The 27,940-nt window shown below is 37.2% G+C and overlaps 1 protein-coding gene across 1 annotated transcript in view; it reads right to left on the bottom strand.

Annotated features, from left to right (window-relative positions):
* Window positions 1-27,940, bottom strand: part of MLLT3 (myeloid/lymphoid or mixed-lineage leukemia (trithorax homolog, Drosophila); translocated to, 3) — a 277,452-nt gene that overhangs the window by 42,770 nt on the left and 206,742 nt on the right. The window contains 1 exon segment of the mRNA XM_011930354.1: window positions 24,622-25,329. Coding sequence (XP_011785744.1) covers window positions 24,622-25,329 — 708 coding nt within the window.

Below are 27,940 nucleotides of genomic sequence, written 5' to 3'. Positions count from 1 at the left end.
CCAGCTACTCAAGAGGCTGAGTTAGGAGCACCACTTGAACCCAAGAGTTCAAGGTTACCATGTGCTACGACCAAACTGCTGACTCCAGCCTGGGCAATACAGTGAGACCCTGTCAGGTAAATGAAGGAAATGGAAAAGAAAAAGGAAGGAAAAGAAAACCACTTTAAATGGGTGAACTGTAGTATTTAAATAAAGTTGCATTTTTAAAGCCACACTGAACATATACTGACAATTGCTCATTAAATTTTTTCTTTTCTTATTTTGTCTAGTAAGGCAACTTGATTCAGCTCCTATATTTTAAACAGTTAAAATGTAATTAAGTTATGTACACTTTGGGGCATTGTGTAGTACATTTGGCCCATCAGATTATTATGGACATTCCTAAAATGGAAATGTTAAGAGAAGCAACCAAAGGAAGTTAATGATGAGTCTGGCGGCAATCTTTCCAATGAACTATAGATAAAATATGAAACATTAGCCAAAGAAAGTAGTAGTATATTTGATAGTGTTACATTAAGAAGATATAAATTAGAAAAATATGTTGAGTTATTTGGAGGAAAAAGTGGTAAGTTTAAATAGAGAACTTAAAAGTAGGATATTAATTTGCCCCAAGACTGTAAACATAGTTAGGGCTTTAAAAGCAAAAATTAAAACTTTGTTACATACACTGAGATCTACTAACTGAAAAAGAGAAAGTAGCATTAATGTAAAATGAAAATGGATCTACAACTGTACAAAGATCAGATAAAAGCACTGATCCCAAAATAATCATAAATTGATTCCTTTGTGTAATACATCAGCAAATTTTGTACATACAAAAATTATATGTTCTTGAATGCCTACTACATGTCTAGAAATGTCTTACCACACTGGACAAACAGTGCTGAACAACCCAGATATGATTCCTGGCCTTAGAGACTTTGGAGTGTATTTCATGGTTTAAAGTTTAACTGCCTTTGCTTCAATATTTCACATATACCAAGAACTCTGGCAAATTGACTAACACTCTTCAAATATGAAAACTACAGCTTCTCCAAAATACTTACATAAGAGGGAGCATTAAAGTTTCTTTTTTAAAAGCTGAGTTAGAAGTACAAACTAACATTTGGAGAAACAATTTCCTTTCTATAATGGTAAGACAAATTAGATATCTTATAGACTAAATTGAGGTGTGCCAGGCATGGTGGTGCAAGTCTGTAATCCCAGCTACTCAGGAGGCAGAAGTGAGAAGATCGTTTGAGTCCAGGAGTTCAAGACTAGCCTAGGCAACACAGCGAAATCCCATCTCATTATTTTAGAAAAGAAAAAAGGTTAAATAAATAAGCAAACTGGGGTGTGATTTACATGCTTGCATATAGTAAAGTGCACAATTTAGGCGTACAGCTCAATTAATTTACATATTTATACACCCATGTAACTGCCACTAGATCAAGATATAGAACAGTTCACCTGTTGGCAATTTTGGACAATTGTTTGCTACGTGATTTGCTGGATTTCTTGCTTGGTCCTACCAACTCTCCTAGGAAACTGAGTAGAAAAAATTTTAAGGCAACTCAATTGACATCAATCAATCATTTTGTAGCAAAAACAAAAAAATCACATCTAGGAGATTGATTATCTGTGTTTAGAAAATCCCTGCTAATTTCTAAGACAGGGAAAAGCAGAGGGAAAAAGAAGAAAGCGAAGCAGAACAGGTGCCTGAAGATTGTGATCAGCAAGATCACAGTAAGATAACATAAATAAGGTAATAACCCAGGGGGAACTGTATTCATTCTTCCCATATTTATTTTGTAAGGAAAGTTGACGGTATGAGGGAATTATTACTTTAAGGCATGAAACCAGAAGGCCCTCAAGCTAAGTCTAATAAGTAACATAAAGTGAGCCAAGGAGGATCAAAGAGCAGCCTGAAACACAGGGAATCATCACCCCATCTCATCTATCCATCTATTTATTTACGGAATATTTTCATGAGAAAATATGCCAGCCTATGTTTATCTGTTCCTGATCCACTTTCCATATTTACCTCTTGTAAATCTAATGTTATTGCATTTAACATCACTTCTATCAACTATCATGTTTTTCCTAAGACAGGTTTTAAAAATATACAATTCTTTGTCACTATCAAATGTAGTTCTCTAAAGCTGAAGTTAGTAGAAGGAAGGTATGTATGTGATAAATGTCCAACTAGCAACTACAAATTATGCAAGTATGTGAAAGTTAAGATTTTAGTATGTACCTGTGATTTCTCTAATTTTATTTTACTATTTTAATATACTAAAGCCCAGGTGCTACATAAGGTTAAAGACAGAAAACAACTAAAGAAAAAGACAAAACTACATGGAAGTTAATAGGTGGTCTAAGGAGCAGTGTATCACTGGAGGCCTGCCACAAGAATCAGCTCACCTTTTGGGTAAGCAGCAACTTCACAGGAAAAATACCCTTCAATTTGCTTATTCGAGGCCTCCTGAGCTCCCTGAGTTACCAAGAAGCCAAACCTACTGTTAATTAGAACACTCTAAGAAACTTCTAAGAGCACTACTTCCAAAATAAAGATAATTACTATGTCTCTTCCCAACCTCACTTCCTCAAACCATGCCTAGTAATTTTAAGAATCTTCAGGGTCCAGAGATTGACCTCTGAACTATATTTCTATTTTGTCAGCATCTCTAAATAGTGTGCCACCAAACATAAGGCCCAGATGCAGTCTGACGGGAGGTGACAGAACTGTAATTTACAATTTTTTTTATTAATACAGTCTTAGATTGAAGTAGCTTATATAGAGCTGACAATCTACTAAAATCCCCAAGATCTTCCTCATCTCCATATAAACTGTCTCTAAGGCCCATCTCCCTTTTCCTTCACTAATCAAAATAATTACTTAATTTTAAATGAAGAAATTTATATTTATCTTTGTTAAATTTCACTTTCTTGGGTTTACCCTAGCATTTCTACTTAATGAGAATTTTTTTCTTATAATTCTGAGGTTAATGGAATACATTATCCCTCCCAGTTTTGGGTTATTGGTGGACATAGCTTCTGTATCTTTATGAAATTTGCAATAAACATAACAAATAGGACAGGACAAAAGGCAAAGCCCTGTAACCCTCTGCAAGAGATCTCTTTACAGACTGAAATGGACTCTTTAAATGCATTTGTAGAGTGAGTACAAATCCATTCATCTCAAGAATCACCGGGTCCTCTTCTACTTTATTCCAAGTATCCCAGCACTTTGGGAGGCCGAGGTGGGTGGATCACCTGAGGTAAGGAGTTTGAGACCAGCCTGACCAACATGATGAAACCCTGTCTCTACTAAAAATACAAAATTAGCTGAGCATGGTGGTGCATGCCTGTAATCCCAGCTACTTCAGAGGCTGAAGCAGGTGAATCGGTTGAACCCAGGAGCGGAGGTTGCAGTGAGCTGAGATCAGGCCAGTGCACTCCAGCCTGGGCAACAAGAGTGAAACTCCATCTCAATTAAAAAAAAAAAAAAAAAAAGCTGATGAGCCACTGCATTCTCTAGTCAACCTTACAAAAAATAAAGACATTAGGATTGTTAGGTATAATAACCAGGTAGAACCTAGTGACAGCCACAGTCTTTTCCAAATGTTCCTTAACTATGTATTTCTTTTTTTTTTTTTTTTTTGACGGAGTCTCGCTCTGCCGCCCAGGCTGGAGTGCAGTGGCCGGATCTCAGCTCACTGCAAGCTCCGCCTCCCGGGTTCACGCCATTCTCCTGCCTCAGCCTCCCGAGTAGCTGGGACTACAGGCGCCCGCCACGTCACCCGGCTAGTTTTTTGTATTTTTAGTAGAGACGGGGTTTCACCGTGTTAGCCAGGATGGTCTCGATCTCCTGACCTCGTGATCCGCCCGTCTCGGCCTCCCAAAGTGCTGGGATTACAGGCTTGAGCCACCGCGCCCGGCCCACTATGTATTTCAAATTCAATTCCAGAGTTTATTGGGAAACACTACAGGACTTACCAATCGGCAATTTCTGGAATCTGAGGATTTGTTAGGACTACTCAAAGAAGATGATGCTCACTTTATCACTGGATGCTGATTGTTGCATTTCCAAGACTAAATGCTCACATTACTCACTTACAACACTATCTTTAACTGTAGCACTATATCATCTACAGTGGACCTTGCTATGAAGGTTTCCCTTCGATTTCAAAAATATTCACTTATTAATTAAATACAGGTCTGAATGTTTTAGATTACATGCTATGAAACCGTCAGTGCCTGAAGACTAAATATGTGCAATGCCTCTCTTCTTTACTCCAACAGCGATGCCTTACATAACTACTTTTTATTGCATGACAGAAGTAACGCTAGCTGACAGAGGAAAAAAGTCATTATTGGACTTTTTTCAATTATGTAGTAATTAGTCATGCATTTTTTAAGTGTCAGTCTAACAAGAACAGGTTAAAATACTTCAAGAGCACAGAAAATTAAGAGTAACAAGAAAAAGTGATAACTGTAACTTGAGATATATTTATAACTCGCATTCTCAATTTTTAAACATATATAATAAACTGGTTCTGATAATTTGATACGTTTCTTAAAAGTACTTCATCATTGATAAGATTTATCATTCCTGGCCGGGCGCGGTGGCTCAAGCCTGTAATCCCAGCTACTTCAGAGGCTGAGGCAGGAGCACCACTTGAACCCAAGAGTTCAAGGTTAGATCGAGACCATCCTGGCTAACACAGTGAAACCCCATCTCTACTAAAATACAAAAAACTAGCTGGGCGAGATGGCGGGCGCCTGTAGTCCCAGCTACTCGGGAGGCTGAGGCAGGAGAATGGCGTGAACCCGGGAGACGGAGCTTGCAGTGAGCTGAGATCCGGCCACTGCACTCCAGCCTGGGCGACAGAGCGAGACTCCGTCTCAAAAAAAAAAAAGGAAAAAAAAAAAAAAAAAGATTTATCATTCCTGTAAAGCTTCATATCTAAAAAAGGTTTATAGTCACTTCAATTATCCTTCACAACAACTCTTTCAAATCATTCAATGCCATCATCCCTGATTCTGATTCTTTCCAGATGAGGAAAATGGCTCATATGCAGTTTATAGAATTTTCACCTGTACAACACAGCAAGGAGCTGGTTGGATTCCCATACATGCTTCTGGGTGCAGGCTGAGAGACCAAACACAGAGACCCAAAGGAAAAGGCCCAGGGTTGGGGGCAGTGTTGAGGGACAGGTACCTTGTCCAGAATTAGAATCAAGAATCAAGGTTTCAGGTATTTGCCGCCTATGGAGGCAGAGAGGCAGAGCAGTTCGTCCAATCTGAACATAAAATAAGACACTAGCTGTGCAAAAAGAAGATGAGGAGCAGCTTTAAGAAACCCAGCTATGATTCTTCCTACCTAGACACTGAGCCAATTAGTCACCTGGCCCTGAGTTAGAGCATTAACTGTTTAAGGCTACTACGTGTCTTAGTTCTGATAGGGCAGTAAGGAGGGCGAATTAAGGGATAGTGATAAGGTAACTTAGCTCAATATTCCTAATATGTAAATTTGGGGTCCTCAAAGGAGACACCATGTCTGGGTGTACAACTTTACTATTGGAGGCAAGAACTGATCTACTCAGAATATGGAACTAGTTGTAACTTCCACCACAGAGATACCACCTTTTCTGAGGGTTATCTTTAGTCACGAAGTGTCAGACACTGGCTGTAAGATACACTTTGTAACAAACATGGAACGTATTTTTAAGCTCTTTCTCAGAAAAGATAAGAAAATAAGGAATAAAATGTTAGAGAAAGAGTTTTGAGAAGTAAGACTTCCACAAAAGAATGACATGCCAGTAAACAGGAAATCTTGGCTTATTTCAACTTTTTGAAATGGGCCCATTTAAAAAGCTGTGCCCGCGCCCCATGCCCCAACTTCCTTTTTGATGGAGGGAGGCGTGGGAAGAGGTTTCTGTCCAAGGTGACCCATGTGAGAGAAGGGCAGGTGAAAGAAAAGTCCCACAAGAGTAAGGAAAGGGCCTAATCTCCCCTATGTTCAACGGTCACCACCTGTGAAGCTAACAGTCAGAGGAACTAAACCGTAGTGTCTCCCGAGGCAACAGATGGAGCAAATGAATTAGTCACTGCCCTTCCCAGGATGCTAGGCATAAAGCACTTTGGAGGGATGGTGGTTAAGCACTGCATCCTGCTGAAACAAACCTGACATCTGCTTAATCTTCTCTCCTGGCCTCCAACTCCACACTGGATATTTCAAATGGGTAACAACTTGAAAGCTCCATGTGGACTTCTCTTTCATTATTATTATTTCAAACGCTAAATGTTATCTACTTAAGGATCTTACTTTGGCTTCATGCCCTGGCAGAAGGCAAGATTTTTTAGCTAATAAGGGCCTGGAGGCTTTACAAGACCACAGGAGTTTTCAAAAATATTCCTACATATTCATAATAGTCAAATTAATAGATCTGATGCCAGATGTAAAGTGGCATTTTATGTGTAGCTTTAAAAGGTACTAATGCAGTAACTTTTAAAGCTACTTTAAAACATGCAGCTATGAATCTAATGCCAAACTGTATTTCCCTTTCATGTTGGCTATGTGTTTACTGCTCTATAATAAACTCATCAGAAAAAACTTGGCATCTTTCTCCCTGGATAGATATTTGGCATTCAGGAAAGAAATTTAGGTTAAACACCTTTTAGCTGTCCTTTCAGTAATAATTAAAAGCTTTTCCTTTGAGTTAGTGACATGGTTCACAACCACATATAATGAAAGCAACATAAATCTTTCCTGTGTGGTACATTACATGCCCTCCGATAGATTAAAACATGCCAGCCAAGTCTGCACTTTTATAGGCTTTAAGCTGTTGAAGAGCCAACAAAAGTACTGATGGCAGAGCATCAGGTAAACAGGATGAAGGAAGCCATGGGTAACAGCTACACTGTAGAATTTTCTGAATGCAGGATCCTGTGTTCAGGACAGCATAGGCTTGTTGTTGGAGAAAGCAGAACCCCTACCTTTAAAATTCCCAGTTCTAATCAGGAGATGAGATGAAGCATAAAGGCAAAAGTTAACTAATACATATGAATACAGCATTGATAATGGCAATGTCACCTCATGAACAGAAACTATCAACTAAAAGAATAAAATGCCTAATATAAACCATATTTTCAGGGTTTTTTTTTTTTTTTTTTTTTAAGATAAAGTCATCTCTTTTAACATCTTGTGAGTAGCACTTTAAAATTTGGGAACTCTTTTACACATATAGTCCCCTAACAATATGTGAAGTAAGGCATGGAAAGAAGGAAGGAGGGAGGAAGGAAGGAAATTAGTTTAGAAATATTCAGATTCTACTAGAATTTGCAGACTACCAACTATGTGCCAGGTACTTTTTACTACCCTTTGATTCACACAAGTTTGTGAGCTATTATTCACATATCAGAGATTATAAAATTAAGATTCAAAGTTGTTAATAAGTATTTTGCCTCAGATCACAGAGCTAGTTAAACTGTCAGACCTGGGGTCCCATTCCCAGGTCTCAAGAATCTTTTTGGGGTGCTAGTTTTTCAATTGGCTTATAAAACACTTTGTGTTCCTCACCAAAATATGGACAATCTGCTTTCCTGGGCCCAAAGTGTTCCAAGCAGATTCCTGCACCACCTGGCATATATTTACAGGAGCATACAAGTTCAGAAGGGAAATGTTGGTGGGCGTAGATGCTGTCAAAGCTGACAGAATCTACAAACTCATCTAGAAAGAAACGCATGCAGGAGGTGAGGTATGTATGACACCGTCATTGACAAAATGGAATACTGGAAGAAAGAAAAGGCAAAAAGGGTGTTGTTGCTGGAGTAAGGTTTCTCCTAACTCAAAGATCAAGCAAAAAAGAACCACAACCCAAGGCGAGGCACAACCAAGATTTCTGGCTACTGGAGCTCCGTCAGGTGAAAGATGCTAGAACTAGTTAAACACATACACACATACACACATTTTAAATATTTTACTTTAACTGAAAATTCATAAATACACATTAATCAACCAATCTTCTGATGCAGAATCAAGCAGTTTTCAGCAGGGTCTGAAAAATATTTCTTACATAAATTACACTCAAGGCATTATCGACGATCACCATTTATTAGCAAGAAGCCAGAGACTTGTATAGCTGTTAGAACGCAGGAGTCCTTCTAGAGTGTCATAATTTTTTCCGCCTTGGTGTTTTATACCTTATTTGAAAGCATATTTTTTCAAGGGATTCCCCTTCAGGTTTCAACTTAGTTTTCATAGAAACAATTGCTTTTTGTACATTATTGGTTGCTAAAACATTTCATTAACGTAATTAGAACAACTGATACACATCTTTGGGAACAACTATATTGGGTTCTCAGTGAGTATAACATTCAACTTTTGGGAGCAGAAGTCCACAGTATAAGCTAGGACCCAACAGCACCTGGCATCGGTGAGTATGCTTTACAGGCGATTGGAGAGAACTGTTATCAGTGCAGGCTCATTACTTGAGCTTTTTTGACTGCAGAACATGTAAGGCCCTATAAAAGCTGGGCAGAAGGGCAGCTCTGCAGGACACGTCAGCATGCAAATTACAACGTAGGGGACCTCCAGAAGTGAATACAGGAGGCAACCCGTCAATCGATATCTACCTAAGTTTTAGGATATCTCAATAGGGTTTCAAAGTACATGTGCTGAGGCTATTTAGACCTTTCCTTAAGAAAAGAAAAGATGGCTGTGATAACATCTCTTTCTAAAATGATGACTGCTGCCTTTAGGGCTCATTTTTTTTTTTCTCTTAATAATCTCAGCCTCCCACAGTGATAAACTATATTTGGGTATAATTATTGTCTCATAGATGTAATGGCTGTTTTAAAAACACTCTTAGAAATGCTACAGTGTACCCAATGAATATGATCAAATATATATATATTTCCAAATACAAGTGTCAACAAAGACATAACTAAGACCCTAATTTTTTAGGGGAACTAACTTCATCTTCCACATCTTGTTTCTCTCACTATGCTAATGTTCAATACAACTCTTTTTCACAGTACTTGCCCTTTGTAGTTAGAAACTTATATATTTTGCATTTTTTCATTCATTCTTCTGCATATACAATGAACATTTTTAATTTTTAAAATTTTTGGGCAGGGTCTCACTCAGGCTGGAGTGTAGTGGTACAAGGACAGCTCATGCAGTCTTGAACTCCTGGGCTCAAGTAATCCCTCACCTCAGCCTCTCAAGCAGCTGGTGTGTGCCACCACACTCAGCTTACTTTTTAGTTTTTTTAGAGAGTCTCCCTTTGTTGCCCAGGCTGGTCTCAAACTCCTCGCTTCAAGCAGTCCTCCTGCCTCGGCTTCTCAAATGTTGGGATTACAGGCATGAACTACATGGCTACAATAAACATTTAATTATATGGTTGTAGTTACTCAGATGTGATGATTTAATAAATATTTAACAGCCAAATTAAGCTTATTAATTTAAAGCTATTCTGTCTTGACAATTACGCAACCTGAGGAAACAGAAGTTGGGGGAGGTGGGGGGAGCAAGTCCCTTTTACACGGTATACAAGTGGCATTTTACCCGTTCCAATAATTTCAAGAGCACTGTAAACATTAGAGGGAATATAATCATATTTCATGATCACAAAGACAGCAAAAACAAGGTGGCCATATAACTTTCATGTTATCATGCCTCTGCACAGCCCCTATAGGAAATAGGGAGGCAGAAATTTCTTTCACTGCAACATCCTGTTATTGAAATTTCTCTGAAAACTATTTGCTTTTTTAAAATAGAGAAGAAAATGTTTTGGGATTTTAGACTCTGACATCCCCCTGCTGTCTCAATAAAAGATTAGTTTGTGGTCCTTGCCGCCCCTGTGTTATTTTTGTGGTTTAATAGCCTTCATGGTGAAATAAGCTAAAAAAAAATCCTCTTGTCTTTCTGTTGCAGTTTTCAAGAGCTACACACTTCTTGGCTGGCTTATATACTCCAACACAAAGGCAAGGGGCTGCGAGGGCAGGTAAGAGTGAAATCCAATTTATGCAACTTGCTTACTGTGACCTCCAGTTTATCCCAGGATTTTGTTATATAAACTTATTTGCATAAGGGTGGCTTACACCCTGTACTGTGTACCTGTGAGAGGGCCAAGACTTGTCTTATTTGTACAGGGAGCTCTCTCACTCATGTGACCTGTCTACTCCACCTCCATAAAGAGGACAGACAAAAAATCCCATCTCCAGATTACACAGACATATTTATAGTTAAGACTCCTCGACTAGACAAGCATCAATGACCTAAGAGGAGTCTTAACTATAAATACATACACATATATTAATACATCTTAGCACTATTTAACTCAATATTTCTTGAGTGCCAATTAAGTGCCAGGGACCATGCAAAGAACTGTGAGATTAGAAAATTAAGAGACAGAGTCTACCCTCAAAATAGTCCACTGGTCAGGAGAAACACACTTTAACATGAGGGAAAAACAATCATCATCAAAGTATACATAAACTGTATAAATGGTAGATGCACAAAGGAGGGAGAGGTTAGTTGGGGTGTGGCAGATTATTTAGAAAAGCTTCAAAGAGTAAGTGAAAGATAACCAGGTCATAAAGGACTAAGGGTAATACACTGGGACATAAAACAGCATGGAACAGTCAAGGAATCATGGATTGCTAATATTTTAGGATGACTAAAATACAGGGGAGATGAAAGAAAGATAAGGATGAAAAGGTCAGACTAGAGAAGGCTTAAAAGCAATACTTAAAAAATAATTCGAAGCATTTGAAGCTGTTGGAGGCTGCTAGGGAACCAAAGTCATTCTTTTGAAACAAATAAATGGAAAGAAGCACCGTGTTTTACTTTTCAATACAAACTACTGCTGGTTTGGGGGGAAAAAAGTAGATAAGGGGCAGTTTCTTTTTACAGGTGAACTCCGGCAGATAAATGAAGAAACAATGATGGAACAAAAATGTCAGCATTTCACAACCCCTAATGAATTAACGCTTACAGCAATGAGCATTAGTAGCTGCTAACATCATAAAAAAAGAGATAACCTTACATTATAGGCCTCCTAATAAAAGAATATAATCTACCCATGAGATGATCTGGCCCAGAAAAACAAAACTAAAACAAACTAAAAAACCTAACGTGACTCTGACCATGATTCTAACTTTGACTACTGACTTACAGAAAATATACCATGAAGATACTGTCAACAAAACCCAAAACCAGAAATTCTACGACAACCGAGTTTTTCCCCTCTTGCACCTTCATGTGAAAAAAGAGAGATAAGGGAGAACCTATAGATTAAAGAAATGTAATACTTTTACAAATTGCAAGATGTGAACTTTATTTAGATTTCAATTCAAACAAAACGTAGAGAAAAAGAAACTTATGACATTTTGATTCCACTGAAAATTTGTCCAGTGGCTAGATATTTGATGATATTAAGACTTAACTAATTACTTTAGATGTGATCATGGTATTTAGTTCTGTTTTTTAAAAAAGTCCTTATCTTTTAGAGACTCATATTAAAATATCTATAAATGAAATAATATGTTTTGGATCTTATTAAAAATCACACCAGGCTAGGAGAAGATGGCACTAGAGATGAAACAAAACTGACCATCCATTAATAATTGTTGAAGCTGAGTGATGGTCCATGAAGGGTTTACTGTTTTGTGTATTTCATGTATACTTGAAAATCTTCATAATGAAGGATTACAAAAAGGAAAAAAACAAAAAACAAAAAACATGTTGAAGAGTATTTGGTGCTTAGTCCACAGTTTTGGAACTATGGAATGTTTCATTAAAATGCCAATTGTGAAGATAATATTTTGAAAGTGATCCATAACACCATCATTTTAACTAACTGATTTATATCCTTTTGCATACTTTCTTCTAGAATTTGTATTTTAGAAAGTTTTGTAGAGAAGAACCTGAGAAAGGAAAGAGACAGGAGATAGGAAGAACAACTCAAAATCTCCAACCTCAACTGAGTTAATGTGATGAGAATCCAAACCAAGCGCTGAATAGAAGCAGGAGGAGGACAAAAAGGGAGAGTCACAGATATTTTTGGAGCAAACCTGATAAGAAATCATAACCAAATGAATTAAGATATGAGGGAAAAGAAATAATTTTCATAGCACCAATCACTACCTAAAATTATAGATTTCCTCTTACACGAAGGTAAAGCTCTGCTCCTATCTTAAGTATTGTATTATCCCCAGTGCCCAATAACCCATAATAGACAGTAAGTATTTTTTGAAAAAATATGTTTAATGATAACTGATATTTCTAATTTAGGTTAATAAAAATAGAATATATATTTACTTAATTAGAAAACACAGGAAGGTGTTTTGGGATAATGGGTACAGCTAAATCAGTTAGGGAGTATGCCCACCTGATAGTAATGTATACATGAACTAACATCGTTTTTTTCATTAAATGAGAAACCCAGTATGATAGACAGGATCAGCATGGCAGCTCTACAAGGTCAAGAATCAGGAATCCAGTCTCTTCCTGTCTTTGTGTTCCTCCATACTTTGTGTATGCTTCTAACAATGTGGCAGCTACAGCACCGGCCATCACTTCCAAGTTCCAGGCAAGAAGCAGAAGAAGGAAAGACAAAAACGGTACAAGCCAGGTGAGTCAGCTTCTTTTTAAGGAACTTCCCTGTAATTACTACCTAGTAACTGCCATTTATATCTCATTAGCCAGATTCAGTCACAGAATAATGTCTAACTGCAAGGAAAGCTGGGGAAATTTTTTTGTTAGGCATATTACCACTCTAATAAAATGAAAATTCTGTTAGTTAGAAGAAGAGGATGATGGATATTGAATAGATAACTAGCAGTGTCTGCAAGAGATACTTTAGAATATGTTGTACCTGGGTATCTGTTCTATTTCCAGTACCTATTGATCAGAATTGTCCAGTTGGTACCTTTTGAGAATAGCTGGTGTTGAAGAAGATATAAAAAATATATTGGTAACAGGTGATTGTCTAGGGACCAACTACATAATAGAAAAGGAGAAACTGAGAATGGCTAACTTAATGGTGGTAGACGAAGGTCAGCAGGTAAAGAAGACTCACACAGAGTGAGATCAAGGTAGGTATAATAGAGTCAAGGAATCAAGCAAAAAGTAAGTCAAAAGTGCCAGTAAGGTCAAAGTCAATGCTTAGGAGATGGTTTCTACATTAGGATCTGGAAGACACTAGTGAACTTTTCCAGTGGTAGTTTTAAGTACAGTTTCAAGAGCAAAAGCCAGACCACAATGGGTTGGGGAATAAGGGAGCTTTTGAGATGTCCATCAGAGAAAGAAAGGAAATGAAGGCGCCATAATCTAAAAAGCACCAGAGTTCACTGGAAAGTTACAGGGAGGTATGTTTGCTCTGAAGGATGACTCGTTATATTTGTAGATAGACTAAGGAGAACCACCCAGGACAGAATCAGATACTGAAGAACCTGGAGGGTGGAAGAGAGGAGGATTTGGGTTTCGTCTGCTGAGAACAGCAGTTTGTCCAAGTAAAGGCTTCATTCACACTGGAGTTTTTAAAACCTCTTACCATGTTTTTATTATGAAACAATACTAAGACTTTTGATTTGCCAGATACCTAAATGTGTCATTTTCTGTTTTGCCTAGTGATATTTTTTCCCCTTAAGTATATCAAGTCATGATTATTCTGGTTGGCAATATCCCAGAGACAATAAAGGATGACCAGGACCTAAGTCTATCAAATTTCTCACCAATTAACTTCCATAACACCCTTTGGGACTTACACCCTACCCTTTTTTAGACAAGATGTGAAGCACTGCAGGTGAAATTCAGCTGGGGATATGAAATATGAGGTTCATTCATTCAACATAGGGGCACAGGCTGAGATGCAGGACCAAGAGGTCACATTGGTCATATGCTTGACAGGCTTAAACCAATGTGTAAGGGCTAGTTTTTAGATGGTAAAAACTCACTAGGAATCACTTTAAAATGTTCTAGAGGAGGAGAGTTTGGGAAAGTGAGTGATGGATGTGCGAATCACTGCAAACTGGAAATGATCTATAATGGCATGCCAATCGGGGGCCTGCATCCTAGGGCCCCCTTTTTTTTAAACAATGAGACCCCTAGGATCTTGGGCAAGTTATTAAACTTGGCTTTCAGTTCTCTTCTGCAAAATTCAAGTTGTTGAATGAGATTTCTGAAGTTTCTTGTTCTAAAAACTCTATGATTGTCTAAATCATGAAATAAATGCTGTATGAAACTGTATGTGATTTCTAAACATGGTCTTAAACCTTCAAAAAGAGTACCTAAGCCTTGAAAGGTTTTCTAAATAGAGAATAGAGACCACAGAGCTGTTAATGTATCTACAGGCCCAATGAAGATAAAGAGATGGGTGGCATACAACACACAACCTCCCTCCTTCAAATCTTGTTTTTTTGGAGGAGGCAAACTATGAGGCTCATTGGTTTATTATACAAAACACAGAGGACTATGCATGACTTATCTTTAAAGGGGAGGAAGTGACTTGCTACAAGTCTCTGAAAGTTGGTGGACAATGACAGCAGGCTTGGTAAACAACAGTAAAGGTGCTAGCCCTGTCTGATTCTTAACTAAGATCATCAGACAACCTAGCACTTTAAAATAACCCACCACAAGATCAACAAGTCTGAGAGGCTCACTTTAAATTAAAATAATGCTGCTAGAAAGACATTTGAAAATAGAGTGAATACTTTATATTACTAAAAATGAATTAGGTTTTCTTGAGTAGAATTTATCAGATACTAAACTTCTTTTTTTGTTTTTCAGAAATAGTGTCTCACTCACATTGACCAGGCTGGAGTATAGTAGCACAATCATGGCTCACTGCAGCCTCAACTTCCTGGGCTCAGACAATTCTCCCACCTCAGCCTCCCAAGTAGCCAGGACTACAGGTATGAACCACCACACCCGGCTAATTTTTGTATTTTTTTGTAGAGATGAGGTTTCTCCATGTTGCCCAGACTGGTCTTGAACTCCTAGACTCAAGCTATCTACTCACCTTAGCCTCCCAAAGTGCTGGGATTATAAGTGTGAACCACCGCGCCCAGTCAGATACTAGGGTGGACTTTGAGAAAGACTCTGCTTTTATTCCTAATAAAATGAAGGGTTAGGCCAAATAGGAAATGATGTTTTAGAAACATATGAAGGAATAAAAACACATTCTGTGGGCATGTATTATAAATCACTAGGTTCCTAGACTGCAGCTTTGCCTCCCAATCTTTACAAGAACCCCTGCCAACATCAGGTCTTCACAGAATGCAATTCATAAAATTACCAAACAAAAGCTGTCTTCATCTATGACATCAGTAATATTTTGCTTGAACTAATACCTGAATGGCAATTTGCATCTATAATAAGGTGAGCATTATTAATTATTAAATCCACATTTTATAGTTCTCTACTATTAAGCTAAACCTGTTTAGTTTTAGTTTCTGTTTTTGAAACGGTCTCACTCTACTGCCTATGCTGGAGTGCAGTGATGCGATCACAGCCCACTGCAGACTAGAACTCCTGAGTTCAAGCAATCCTTCTGCCCCAGTCTCCTGAGTGGCTAGGAGCACAGGCGTGCACCACCACACCCAGCTAATTTTTAAAATTTTTTTGTGGAGACATGGTGTCGCTATGTTGCCCAGGCTGGTCTTGAACTCCTGGCTTCAAGCAATCCTCCTACCATGGCCTCCCAAAGCACTGGGATTATAGGCTTCAGTCACTGTGCCCAGCCTGTCTAGTCTTTTTATTCCAAGTGTAGACTCTTGTATTACACTTCCTGGACCACTGCTACTGAGCCCACAAAGATAACTGACTGGTCAGGTATGGCTATCTTCCAGGACACAGAAGCCCTACCTTCCTTCCTCAGATCCTTCATGAGTGCGACCTTTATTTCTTTTATTATAATGTTTTTTCTGACATAATCCACCTGGAGATGCATGAATGCAACCTTTAGAAAACACAACATAATATCAATACAATAGGTGGGAGCCCTCATAATAACACTGGCCATGTCCTTGGCCCTAGAAATGAGATATATGAAACAACCTAATAAGATATTACATTACGGGAAAGTTCCCTTAGACAGACTCTAAGGTACCACAGCTTTTCAGTACTTTCTGCAATTCTGCTTCTCGGAAAATGACATTAGGTTATATAAAGCAAGACTCAATCAGCATTTTAGAAATCATGCCAGAGTCTCCTCTGCATCCATTACCCACACCCAAGTTTCCAAGTACTGTGGCTACATTTTATTTCTTAGTCTTCCCTTTTCACCGGAATGTGGCACCACTACCAGATGGTCAGAGGATGTCAGATGATGGGAAAGTTAACACTACTAATTTTATCTTCTCAAAAATGTTTAGTCAATATTACAGTGGTTTTAATTCGACATGACTTCCCTCTGAACAAGCTTTAATCAGTGGTACAATACAAGAAGCATACATTTTGACATTTTTCAGACCTGGATTCGAATTCTTGCTCTGTCACTTCCACACCTGTAAGATGAGAATAAAAGCTATCTTACCTAGTGTATAGATTAAGAATATATAAAATAAAAGCATCCTGCACATGTCTACCATGGAGGGAAGAGAGTTCAATAAGGCTTCTTTCATTCCCAATAAACTCGTTTGATAAATTAACTGCAGGAATTTATTTATGAGATTCTTCTTCATTCTCAGAGAGGACAACACAAACTATTTACACAGTTTCTCATCAATTTTTTTTTTTTCCCCAAGTTGTTTCCTCTTATCAAGAATGCCTTCTGGCCAGGTATGGTGGCTCATGTCTGTAATCCCAGCATGTTGGGAGGCCGAGGAGGGTGGATCCCCGATGTCAGGAGTTTGAGACCAGCCTGGCCAACATGGTGAAACCCCGTCTCTATTAAAAATACAAAAATTAGCAGAGCATGACGGTGCACGCCTGTGGTTCCAGCTACTCAGGAGGCTGAGGCCGGAGAATTGCTTGAACCCAGGAGGCAGAGACTGCAGTGAGCCGAGATTGCACCACTGCACTCCAGCCTGGAGAACAGAGCGAGACTCCACCTAAAAAAAAGAAAACAGAAATAAAGAAAAAGAAAAAAAGCCTTCTCCTGTAGCCCCAGCAGCTACCTGGGAGGCTAAGGCAGAAGGATCACTAAAGTCCAGGAGCTTGAGACCAGTCTGGGCCATATAGTGAGACCCTGTCTCAAAAACAAATAGAAAGTCTTCTCCCACTGACCCCACACCCTCATCTCTACTAATTCATGCCCCTTTCCTTCAAAGACCAGCTTAAATTCTAACTTTGTACTATATGCACCACCTAATGCAGTGCCCGTACATAGGAAGTACCTACCGCATACATATTTTTAAGTTTTACTGAACATCATTAATCAAAGAATATTACAAACCATTAAACACATCTAGAAGAAAATGTTTTTAGTAACTTAAAGTGACATGATGGTTTATCATACTTAAAAAATATAGGAGGGTCACATAATAAAGCAAAGGTCAGCAATTTATTTTTTAAAAACCAGTACTATGATTCTAAGCACTGAGGTCTCAAACCAGGGGCACTCTAGTAATTTATTTATTTCTCTACTTATTTAAAGTAATATCTGAGGCCCCCATATATGTATTTTCCTTCTATGACCATGAAAGGTAAGAAAATTACCTTTTCTGTGTCACAGATTCTGGATATTTCTTCCTATCCCTGTACTACCACATCCCTAACCTCTATATTTTCAGAATTCAAAGATAAAAGTGTTGTCTTCAAACATTTTAGTAAATGCTTCTCCATTTTATCCTGCTTAATAGAAGGATCTTTGACTTTATCTGGGAATATATCACTGCACAATCACCTTTGGTGACCTAAGGAAGCCACTTAGGGGTGATTTTTCTTTGTGGACCTTGACACTGCTTGCAAAGTTTACAGTCATAAATTGTAACCCACTGAGAACAATTTCTCAAACTTGGCTAAATAATTACGTAGATACTAAAAGAAAACAACCCTCTACTCCTACCACTGCATTATCTTGTCTCCTAATTCAAGAAAGCACAGCCTACATTTTGAATAACTTAGAGAGGTTATAACATGAATTTACAAAATTTAACTAGAAAATTCAGAAAGGAGTCTCCAAACCGGAGGACACCATTTGTTATTTGGTGGCATCTTCTGGGAAAGGTTGATATTGCAGCTCAGCTCTGTGAAACATAAATTCTCTTGCAAAAGCACATGGGAAAAACTCTGGAAACAGAAAAATAATCCTGATACAGTATAATAAGGTGTAATCTAGACCCAAGAGAGTCAGTTTTCTTTTAAGTGAGGACGTATAAGAAGCTAGAGGCTCCTGGATGTTTCATAGCTCTTCCCTCAATCCTGGCTGTGCATGCCGAATTCACCTATGAGGACAACCTGTCACCTCCTGAAGGCCACTGGTAAAGCCCAAACCAATAGGTCAAAGAAACAGGATTCATATGGCGGACAATATGAGATATTGAAGGCTTTCCCAGCAGCACTGCCAACTTCATGAAGCACACCTCTACAATTTTAGTAAGAATCCAAGGAAGAATAAGATTTGTTTTATCACCAACCTCCTCTTAGGTAGGTACGCTACCTACTAAGTGGGTTCAAATCCTAGCTCCATCACTTTTAAAGATGGCAACCTTGGGGAAGATTCTTCATCTTGGAGCCTCAGCTTCCTCATCTATAAAATGGCAATAATAATAATAATACCTATTTTACAGAGCTGAGTGAGTGAAATCATGTTAAGTACATAGAAAGGTGACTAACACAGACTAAACACTCAAGTTTAGCTATGGCTATAAGGCATCCCCGTGGTATGGTAAAGCTAGTCTTGCAAAGGCTATCTTTGAGTCCCATTGTTGGCTTTATGTCTAAAAATGACAAACGAGATAATTCCATCAAATGCATAGGTCATAAAGCAAGAAACAATAATGCATTGAATAGGTGATGCAGCTCTCTTGAAGAAGGCTCACAGAATTTATTGGAAGAGAGATTCTGGCTCAATACATGTGAGTGGAAATGCTGAGTTTTGCCAATTGTTGATGACAACCAGCTCTGCAAAGACAGAGCCCCTGTGTATTCACAACTGTCTGCTATCCAAAGGCTTCTAAGGAATTACTTAATTTAAGAACTGAGATACCACACTGGGCCTAGTATGTACTGAAACAAGGAAACAAAAAGGTCTCTAACTGTTTTCTTTTTTAAATCTCCTTTTTAACTGCTTTTTTCAAATAAACCAGGAATATGGATGAATAAATGAACAGCTGGTTGGCGAGGCTGCCTCCTCCTCTCAGTGTGTTCACGCCCAATACAGACCAAAAAAAAAAAAAAATGTGTTAGAAAATAGGGACAGGTGAAATATCTCCACGCACCCAACAAAGTTAACTTTTGTTCGGTAATTTTAATTAATGTTCCACATTGAGCAGAATTTACCAGAGGAAGAACTGTAACCCTTCAGGTATTTTTACCTCCAGTTATAAAACACAGAAAACAGGAGCCTCCAATGAGAACCTGCCCCCTGGAGAGTTGGGGCAGCCCTTTAATGAATGGCCTCTCCAGCTGCTCCCTCACCATACTTACAGACTTTACAGCTCTTGCATGTGCTGGAATTACAAGTCATTAAAAAGCCACTTTGAAAACACAATAAAGACCTTCTTCTCTGACTGCAACAACCTTCCATCACATAAAAACCTAAGGCCAATGCTTCAACAGCAGGACATTTACTACCAGATCCAGACAGTTTAAGCAGGGCAATGAACAGGGTGGGGCGGGAGGAAATGAGAAACAACAAAAGAAGGGAAGTTTTTTTTTTTCCTTCTTCCTTTTTTTCTTTTTGAAAGAAATTTCTGGTAAGGTGGTTTAAAGCATTTATCCTTTATCGGAATCACCATCCACCCTTGGGAAAAATGCTGCCATCTGATGAGATTTTGTTTTTCTCCTTCAAGAAGGTTTTCTCCAAGAAAACCCCTTGGTAAGCTCGAACTATCAAAAGACATGACTCTCTTCTCACACTGCAGGCTGAAGGATGTAACATTTTACCAAATGTAATTTGTTCATTTTCAGGGAAAGATCATTAAAACTTTTTACTCCTTCACTTTAAAATTATGATTAAATCCTCAAAATAAGGGAAGAAAGAGGAAGGCAATGATAAGAAAATTACTACCATAACTGAATGTGATCATATGTGGTTATTTCAATTTTCATTTACTATTTTTTTCCTCCTGTGCTGTGAATACCAAACTTCTTCATATCACAAGACAAGATCAACTCTATACACTTCTCTTCAGGAGAAAGATTATACAAAAAACAAAAACAGAGGAATCACAGAAGAGGTGAAAGACAGTTGTTGTTTTCCCTATTATCAACTAAAGTTTAAGCAGGTTAATAAAAAACACAGTTATAAACCTTTAGTTGACACTGATACACTCCCTTTGCAACTGTCAGTGTCAGTCATGACTTATCTACTAAACAGTAAGTACAGTGGAACATTATGTACCCCAAAGAAATGAACTCCTAAACCAAGAACCACTGTACTGTAATGCGAATGGCCTCAGTTCTTGAATATAAAATATTCTTAACAAAAACATTCCCCTATCATGCTTTCTGTATTTGTTAAACGCTCACCCACTATAACACAGTCCTTCTGCCTCTCCACCTTATCCGAGCCCCTACCAAATTCTTCTGTAGGGGAAAATTATTGACAAACTTTCATGTGACAGTATTAGATCTCTTTATGAGAAACATTTCAATAATCACAAAATGTATTTAAAAATTATTCTTTCAGTTATATTAACATTAACTCAAAGACAAATCATTTCTTAGGATATTTTAACAGTAACAGCAAAAAATAAAAATGAAAAAACAAAAACCTACCAAGTGCCTACCCAATGCAGTACATGGTATGTTCTTCTTATCTCATTTGATTAAAAAGCTGAAAGATCTGAGAAACTTTGGCTTATCTTTCAGCTTAAAACTTAGCCTTTTTATCTTGTATTTTTACACTGATCATGTAACAGAAACATATCAACATCAAGACCATATACCCTGTGATGACAAAATCCAGAGCAAAGTGACAAAAGACAAAATTCGAAACAAAGTGGCTTAGAGTACCAAGTATTGCAGCATATAAACCCACAACCTTGAAAAAGGACACCAGAGTTCTGCAGTATTTTTGAATATCAAAAAATCTCTTTCAAAGCTACAGGTTATATAGGTTCCCAGAAGTCAAGTCATACATAGCAATAGCTAACTAACATTTTTTTGACTAGTGTGTTAACTGTTTCACCCAGATTGATTTATCAAATTTTCATAATAATCCTGCAAAGAAGATACTATTATGATCTCCATTTTACAAAAGAGGAAACTAAGAAACAGAGAAAGTTAAATTATTTGCCCAAGATCACTGGTGACAATGAAATTTAAAACAGCCTGTCTGACACCAGATGGCAGAATTCTAATTACCTATCTACCTACCTTTCACTTATCAACAAATAAGTAATCGAGCCCTCAAACACCAGCCAGACATACAAACCATGGATGTCCAACTTCTTTCTCTCTTCTCACACACAAAGTATACAAAAATCTTACCAAAAAGAACCGTATCAATTAATAATCTAAGCTTCCTAACCCATCTTAATACTACTGACATTTTTATATAAAACCTGAGTCAAATTTGATTCTAGAAAAGGTTCTTTAAAACTTTCATCTTTTTAACAGTAAGACCTATACTGAGGTGAGATGTTTTCTTTATAGACATACTAGACAAATAATCATTCACCCCAGCCTTCATCATTCTTCAAACTCTTCTGATTTAATTGTGTCTTTTTTCTGTTTCCAAAGTCCAAGATCTCTGCCCATTATATCTAAAATCACCTACCACCTCATGTCCCATAAATGAATACAAATCTGGCTCATATTCAAATAATAAAGCTGAAAAGGATCTTAGAGAGATCAGCTCATCTAATCACACTTACTCAGAGGCAGACACACAACCAGGACAATGTGCACAGTCCCCCTGAAGCTGGGCCTGCCCCAACCTACCAAGTCAATTACTGGCCAAGGTTACAGGGGATACTTGTAATGGAGAGCACCAGCAGTCCATAGCAGTCCATAGCTTAGTGCTCTCCATTACAAGTGTCCCCTGTTCCTTTTGTCTTGCTGGCAGGAGGGATGCCAGGTAGGAGACAGTCCAAACAAAGGCTATCTTTTCTGCTGGATAAATGGAATTTCAATTCTCTCTTACCTTCCTTTGCTCATAGAAAGGTCTTTGGGTTCATGGTTTACATGACACCACTTTTGTTAATTCTCTTTTGTTATGCTACCTACTTTTCAAGTATTGAACCAATAGCAACAACAATAAAAGCATTACTAGTACCAGAAGACTAATAAGGAAAGTACGGTTGTTGGGTTTTATACACAAATAATACCTGAAAGTCTTCATAGGCTTTCTCTGCAATGCTATGCAGAGTACCTTCCAAAAACTACTGTTGTAATCACCGGATTTGTGGCTCTAACATGTCATATACCATTTTGAAAATTTACTACCTAAAGTTTTCCAATTATAACTCTTCATTCCAGAAGACTTTTCAAGGTATACCTTTGAATAAACACATCAAATTGAACAAGAATTTTATTAAAAGAAAGACATACTTTACAAATCATATATAAATGGGAGGGAGCAAGAGGCAGACAAAAGGAGAATAAACAAAGTTACCTAAAGAGGAAGACCATCTGTGACAGTTTCATGTAGAAAGAGCTTTCAATGGTGCCTTATGAACATCATTTGGTCTTCTCATAAATCAGCAAACATTCTAAAAAGGTGCCTTTTAAAATTTTGACCACTATAAGAAACACACACACCTTCTCTGAAATAAAATTTTCATATGCCATTACTTGCCCATACTGATTATGTTTTCTGATTTTTTTAATGCTAGCAATATGTTAATTTATTTCATAGCTCACCAGTGAATCACAACCCATGATTTGAAAACCTCTATACCAGAAGAATTGTAATGTGTCAGAATATAAAAAGACAAAGCTGCTAAATGTGACAATTTTGATAGACTAATTAATCTCAACCCAAAAGCATTTCAGGATGATTCCAGACAAAAGTCAAACACACAGAAAAAGGTCCAAGTAACATCTGCATTAAGAATAAGTTTCGAATTAAGAGGAAAGGTAAGAAGCAAAGAAGGAAAAATAAATAATTGAGATATTGGAACAAACATACTGAACTCTCATCTCCATTTCACAAACTATGACTATAAGGCCTTTACCAAATACTGGAACAAATTTTCCCGGCGTCCAGTATTTTATATGCTACTGTCCTAATCTCATCTTCTACTAAAATTTCGAGATTAGCTATAGAGAGTAGGGAGGTCTGTGGACCACTGGGGATCAGTGTCAGCACCACGTCCTGACCCTGACTGGCTTTCTACCCAGAACAGTGCAAACCCAGGACAGCAAATCTGCTACTACGGCCTCCTAGCCTTTGCCAGCATTTAAACTAGAGACATTTGTGGGCAGCCCAAGGGACAGAAAGAAAAGTATTCTAAGATTGCCAGTAATTTTTTAGCCAGATAGCTTCCTTGACCACTGCCTGGAAATACGGTCAAGCCAATGTAAGGAGATTATTGGGACTGATCATTACTAATAAGTAACTGAAAAAAGGCCAAAATTAGAAAAAATACGAAAGTAAGGAGATAACTTCAAAGTAATGTTTATTCTTCAAAAACATTATCAAATACTTTTGAATTAGTAACAACCCTGTCACTAGAAGCGTAAGATTTATTACAGAGGTTAAAATAGATAATCTGAAAATCCCTTCCACTGCTGAAAATCTGTAATTATAAGTTTAAACTCCAATATCAAAAAACACCTTTTAGGGGTATTAGATGGTCAGATGCTCTCTTAGGCCTCCACAAAGGATAATCCTACTGATCAGCAAAAACTTGTAGTGAAGATCACATACCCTACCCCTTCCAAATCAGTGGCTAAACAATGAAGAAAAAAATTAAATATTCTTTTTTCAAAATACTACTGCCAGGTTTTACAGGTATACACAAATGTTAAAATTTATCAAATTATACATTTTAAGTACGTGTAGTATATTGTTACATCATTTTGCCTCAAAACTGGTTAAAAAAAAATAATGTCACCAGCCTTCTATCAACATAAACATGTCACTTCATTCCAATGATCAAAACATCAACATTATAGCCCTAATATCTTCTAAGTTTCTCTTTTAAATTTATTTTCCCTTGTATTCAAGTCTTATTATATTCTTCTCATTCTCCTAAGTCATCACTCATTGGAAAGCATAGATACCAAGCTTTGATGAGCACTGAAATTGTCTGCTGCTATTCAAATGACCCATTATTATGCTATGGAAATATCTTTCCTTTAACAACTTAAGTAACAGCCTAAAAATCTGCAGATTCCTTAATGACTTCATTTCCTCCTTCCCATTAATTAAGGAAATGCATTTCTAGGCCAGATCTACTCTGTGCTACCACTTTATGGTTCAGCATTCATTTTCTTCCCTCATTCTTTATTACAAAGCTATCTGAAATAAAATCTGAAAATAAGGGAAAGGAAGAAAGCCAATAAGAACTACTCACATCAGATTTAGAGGATATATTCTCCTCCACATCTGAATCATTGGGATCCACAATATCATCAAATGGCGGTAATGTTGATTTCTTCTTCTCTGATGTCTCACTTTCAATTTTGACCTTTCCCATCTTGACATGAGATTTATCTTTTATCTGTTTTTTGTCAGCAGAACAAGTGAGTATCAGTGGTGGTGCGCTAGAAAAACTTTTAAATAAAGCCTCTGAGCTACTCTTTTTCCTTTTTTTGGCTGAGAGTTCTTCAGAATCTGAAATGGGTGGCCTTTTACTAGGAGCCTTCTTATCTTGTCCACTGGTGATGGTGAGTAAATTACTGTCTGGTTTTGGCTCTTTTGACATGGGTTTAGGTTCCTTGAAGGCCATCTTAGGAACTATTTTCTCTTCTTTCAGTGGTTTATTTTCTTTGGGTTTCTTAGAGGATTCTTTGGAAGATTTGTTGTGATCCCTGGAAGGTTCTTTGAAGGCACTTTTATGTTCTCTGGAGTCTTTAGAAGGTTTTTCCTTGTGCTCCTTCATTAATTTGTGAGGCTTTGAAAAACTGGTACTACTGCTGCTGCTGCTGCTGCTACTGCTGCTGCTGCTGCTGCTGCTGCTGCTACTGCTGCTGCTGCTACTGCTGCTGCTGCTGCTGCTGCTGCTGCTGCTACTGCTGCTGCTGCTGCTGCTGCTGCTGGTATGAATACTCCTATTAGGGTCCTGCAAAAAGGGGAGAAGAAAATGAAACTCTCAAAACTAAATAGCAATGAAGAGTCAAAAGAGATCTACATAAAATGATCCTTCTTTTATTGCTCTCAAGCTATCATTAAAATACCAAAAATATTTTAATATAAACCAAAAACCACAATAGAACAGGTGAGAATAGTGTATGTGAGAAACACAGTGACAGTAGGTTATTATCAAAGAACGTAATGAGGAAAGCTGTTTTCTTAATCATTTGAAGCATGGAGTTTTAAAACATTTCGATTCAACAAATGTTAACTGCCTGCTGCTTGTCCAAGAAGACACAAGGATGAATAAGACATGGCCCCCACTCTAATAACTATGACGTATCTAAGATTGATAGTTGTCGACAACCAAAAGAAGGGAACTATTTAATTCTGTTGGGAGCATAGGGTGAAGAACAGTTCAAAAATTCATAAAGAAGTAACATCTGAATTAGGTCCTGGAGGATAAACAGGTAATTACTAGAATGAAAAGAATGGAAAAGTACTTAAGAGACCAAGGACCAGAATAAACTAAAACAACAGGGAGCAAAGCACAGATTGTATTTGGGGAACAACACCCAGCTATAGAACAAGATTGAGAAGGAGGCAGAAAAATAGCTCAGCTTCACATAGTAAGGTCAGATTACATTAAATTTCAAATGGCTTTGCAATATAAGGAATCATAAAACCCCCCAAAAGAAATAAAGTAATTCTCAATTTGAGATAAAAAGCAATTATTTTTATGCTGTACAAAATTTCATCAGTTAAGAACTATATCTCTCACCCACTAGGAAAAAAATAAAAGGAAGTTAATAGAACAAAGATTTCACCTAACCATCAAATGGACTAGAAAGTCTTTAGCAATTACTGTGTTATGATCATGAGAAAAGAGGTAATAGCTGCCTATTTCATTTTAAATGTGATCAATTTTTCCACTCATATAGACACATCAGAATATATAATCTATATATAATCTTTCTGTTTAGGAACAAAATCTAAGTCCATACTTACCATATTTGTGAACCTCTACCATTAATAGTAAGAATAAGAAACAGAGTAGATCCTGGACATGCAAAAATCCACATCAATACTAAAAGAAGAGCTCTTTCTTGCTTACTTCCACCTCCTGATGGAACCAAAGACAAATAAATGTCCAAATTTTCAACTAGAATTTACATCTTCAGGCTTGCTTATTATCTTTCACCTCTAACTCACCCACTTAAGCCCAATGATATGTAAACCAATCCTATGTTCCTTAAATACCTAGCATGACACAGGACAGTAAGCAAGCAGGGGCTATGCTTTTCATTAAAATGAACAATCTACTTATTGGGTCTACAAAAAACAAAACAATGAAAAATATATACATAGGTACATGTATAAGCATCACAAAATAATATCTAAATGAAAACTTATTGTTCAATATTAGTAGAAATATATTTTTTGGTTTCTTAATACATTTTTTGTCTTATTTGCTCAACAACAAAATGACACTTAACAAAATTATTCCATTTATTTCCTGGAGTGGTTTCAAAATTCTAAAATGGATGAAGTTACTAAGCAAAGACTTGCTTTTATGCATCAAATTAGATAATTCCTTAGAAAACATCATAATCTGAGATTTAAAAGGAAAATTCTAAAGATAGGATTCATATTACTGAAATTTCATTATTTTATAAATTCTATTACAAGACATTTCCTGTCATGTTAAGCAATACTATGAATAATTAAAATAAAGTATAACGGACAAATTAAATTAAAGAAGAACATTTTGAAATCTAATATCCTTGAGTTTTTTTCAACTGGCTTGTTGACCCACTGAATTTTGAAAATTTGCAGTCAGTATTCTAATGATGGCTCTAGAAGACTCAAGTATCACTGTTTAATATTCAACCTATATGAAGTATTATACACATATTTTGTAAATAAGTTTTAAAAGCATACAATTTTTAAGCTACCAACATATCTCTAATGTTAAGTATTAAAAAACAGCAATATTCTAGTACCAGGAAGGAAAATAAAACTTCTGTATAGGTCCTTCCATGACGTATGTTTAAAATCCTTCTTTAGAACAAACTGGAATTCTTAAATTTTCGGTACATATTGGTATCTGACACAGCTTCTTGTGTCATAAAAAAGTTAAGTTCCTTTTTTAATTACATGCATATAATGCTAGGTACAAAACTCTAGAAATACATCTTTTTATAATGTTTTACTTCTCATGTTGGTCCGGGTATTGAATGTCTACTGTTACCTTTTTATCCACTCAACAAATCTTGGTATAAGCAAGTGACCCAGACATCTTGTTCCTTCCTTTTTTGTAATTACTACCTCAAGAATCTTTAAGTTAAGAGAACAAAAGTTACGAGGACAAATACATTCCATAACAATGTCTTAAATAAAATGTAAAAAATTAAAGGAGAGCGAGCAGTTTTTAAGGCAGCAGTTTCTTTGGCCTGGACCCATGACAAATGTCAAAGTTCAAATGTATTGTCACCAGTCTCCATGTTTGTACATGTAATAAATGTAAAACAGTAGCTCAGATACACAGCCAGATATTAAATTGTCACTGACACAGAATAAAAGCTTTCACTGATTTTCAG

Source organism: Colobus angolensis, unplaced genomic scaffold (genome assembly GCF_000951035.1).
Source record: "Colobus angolensis palliatus isolate OR3802 unplaced genomic scaffold, Cang.pa_1.0 Scaffold86, whole genome shotgun sequence".
NCBI lineage: Eukaryota > Metazoa > Chordata > Mammalia > Primates > Cercopithecidae > Colobus > Colobus angolensis.
Note: the sequence above shows the minus strand (reverse complement) of the source record. Positions and strands in the feature narration are given on the sequence as shown.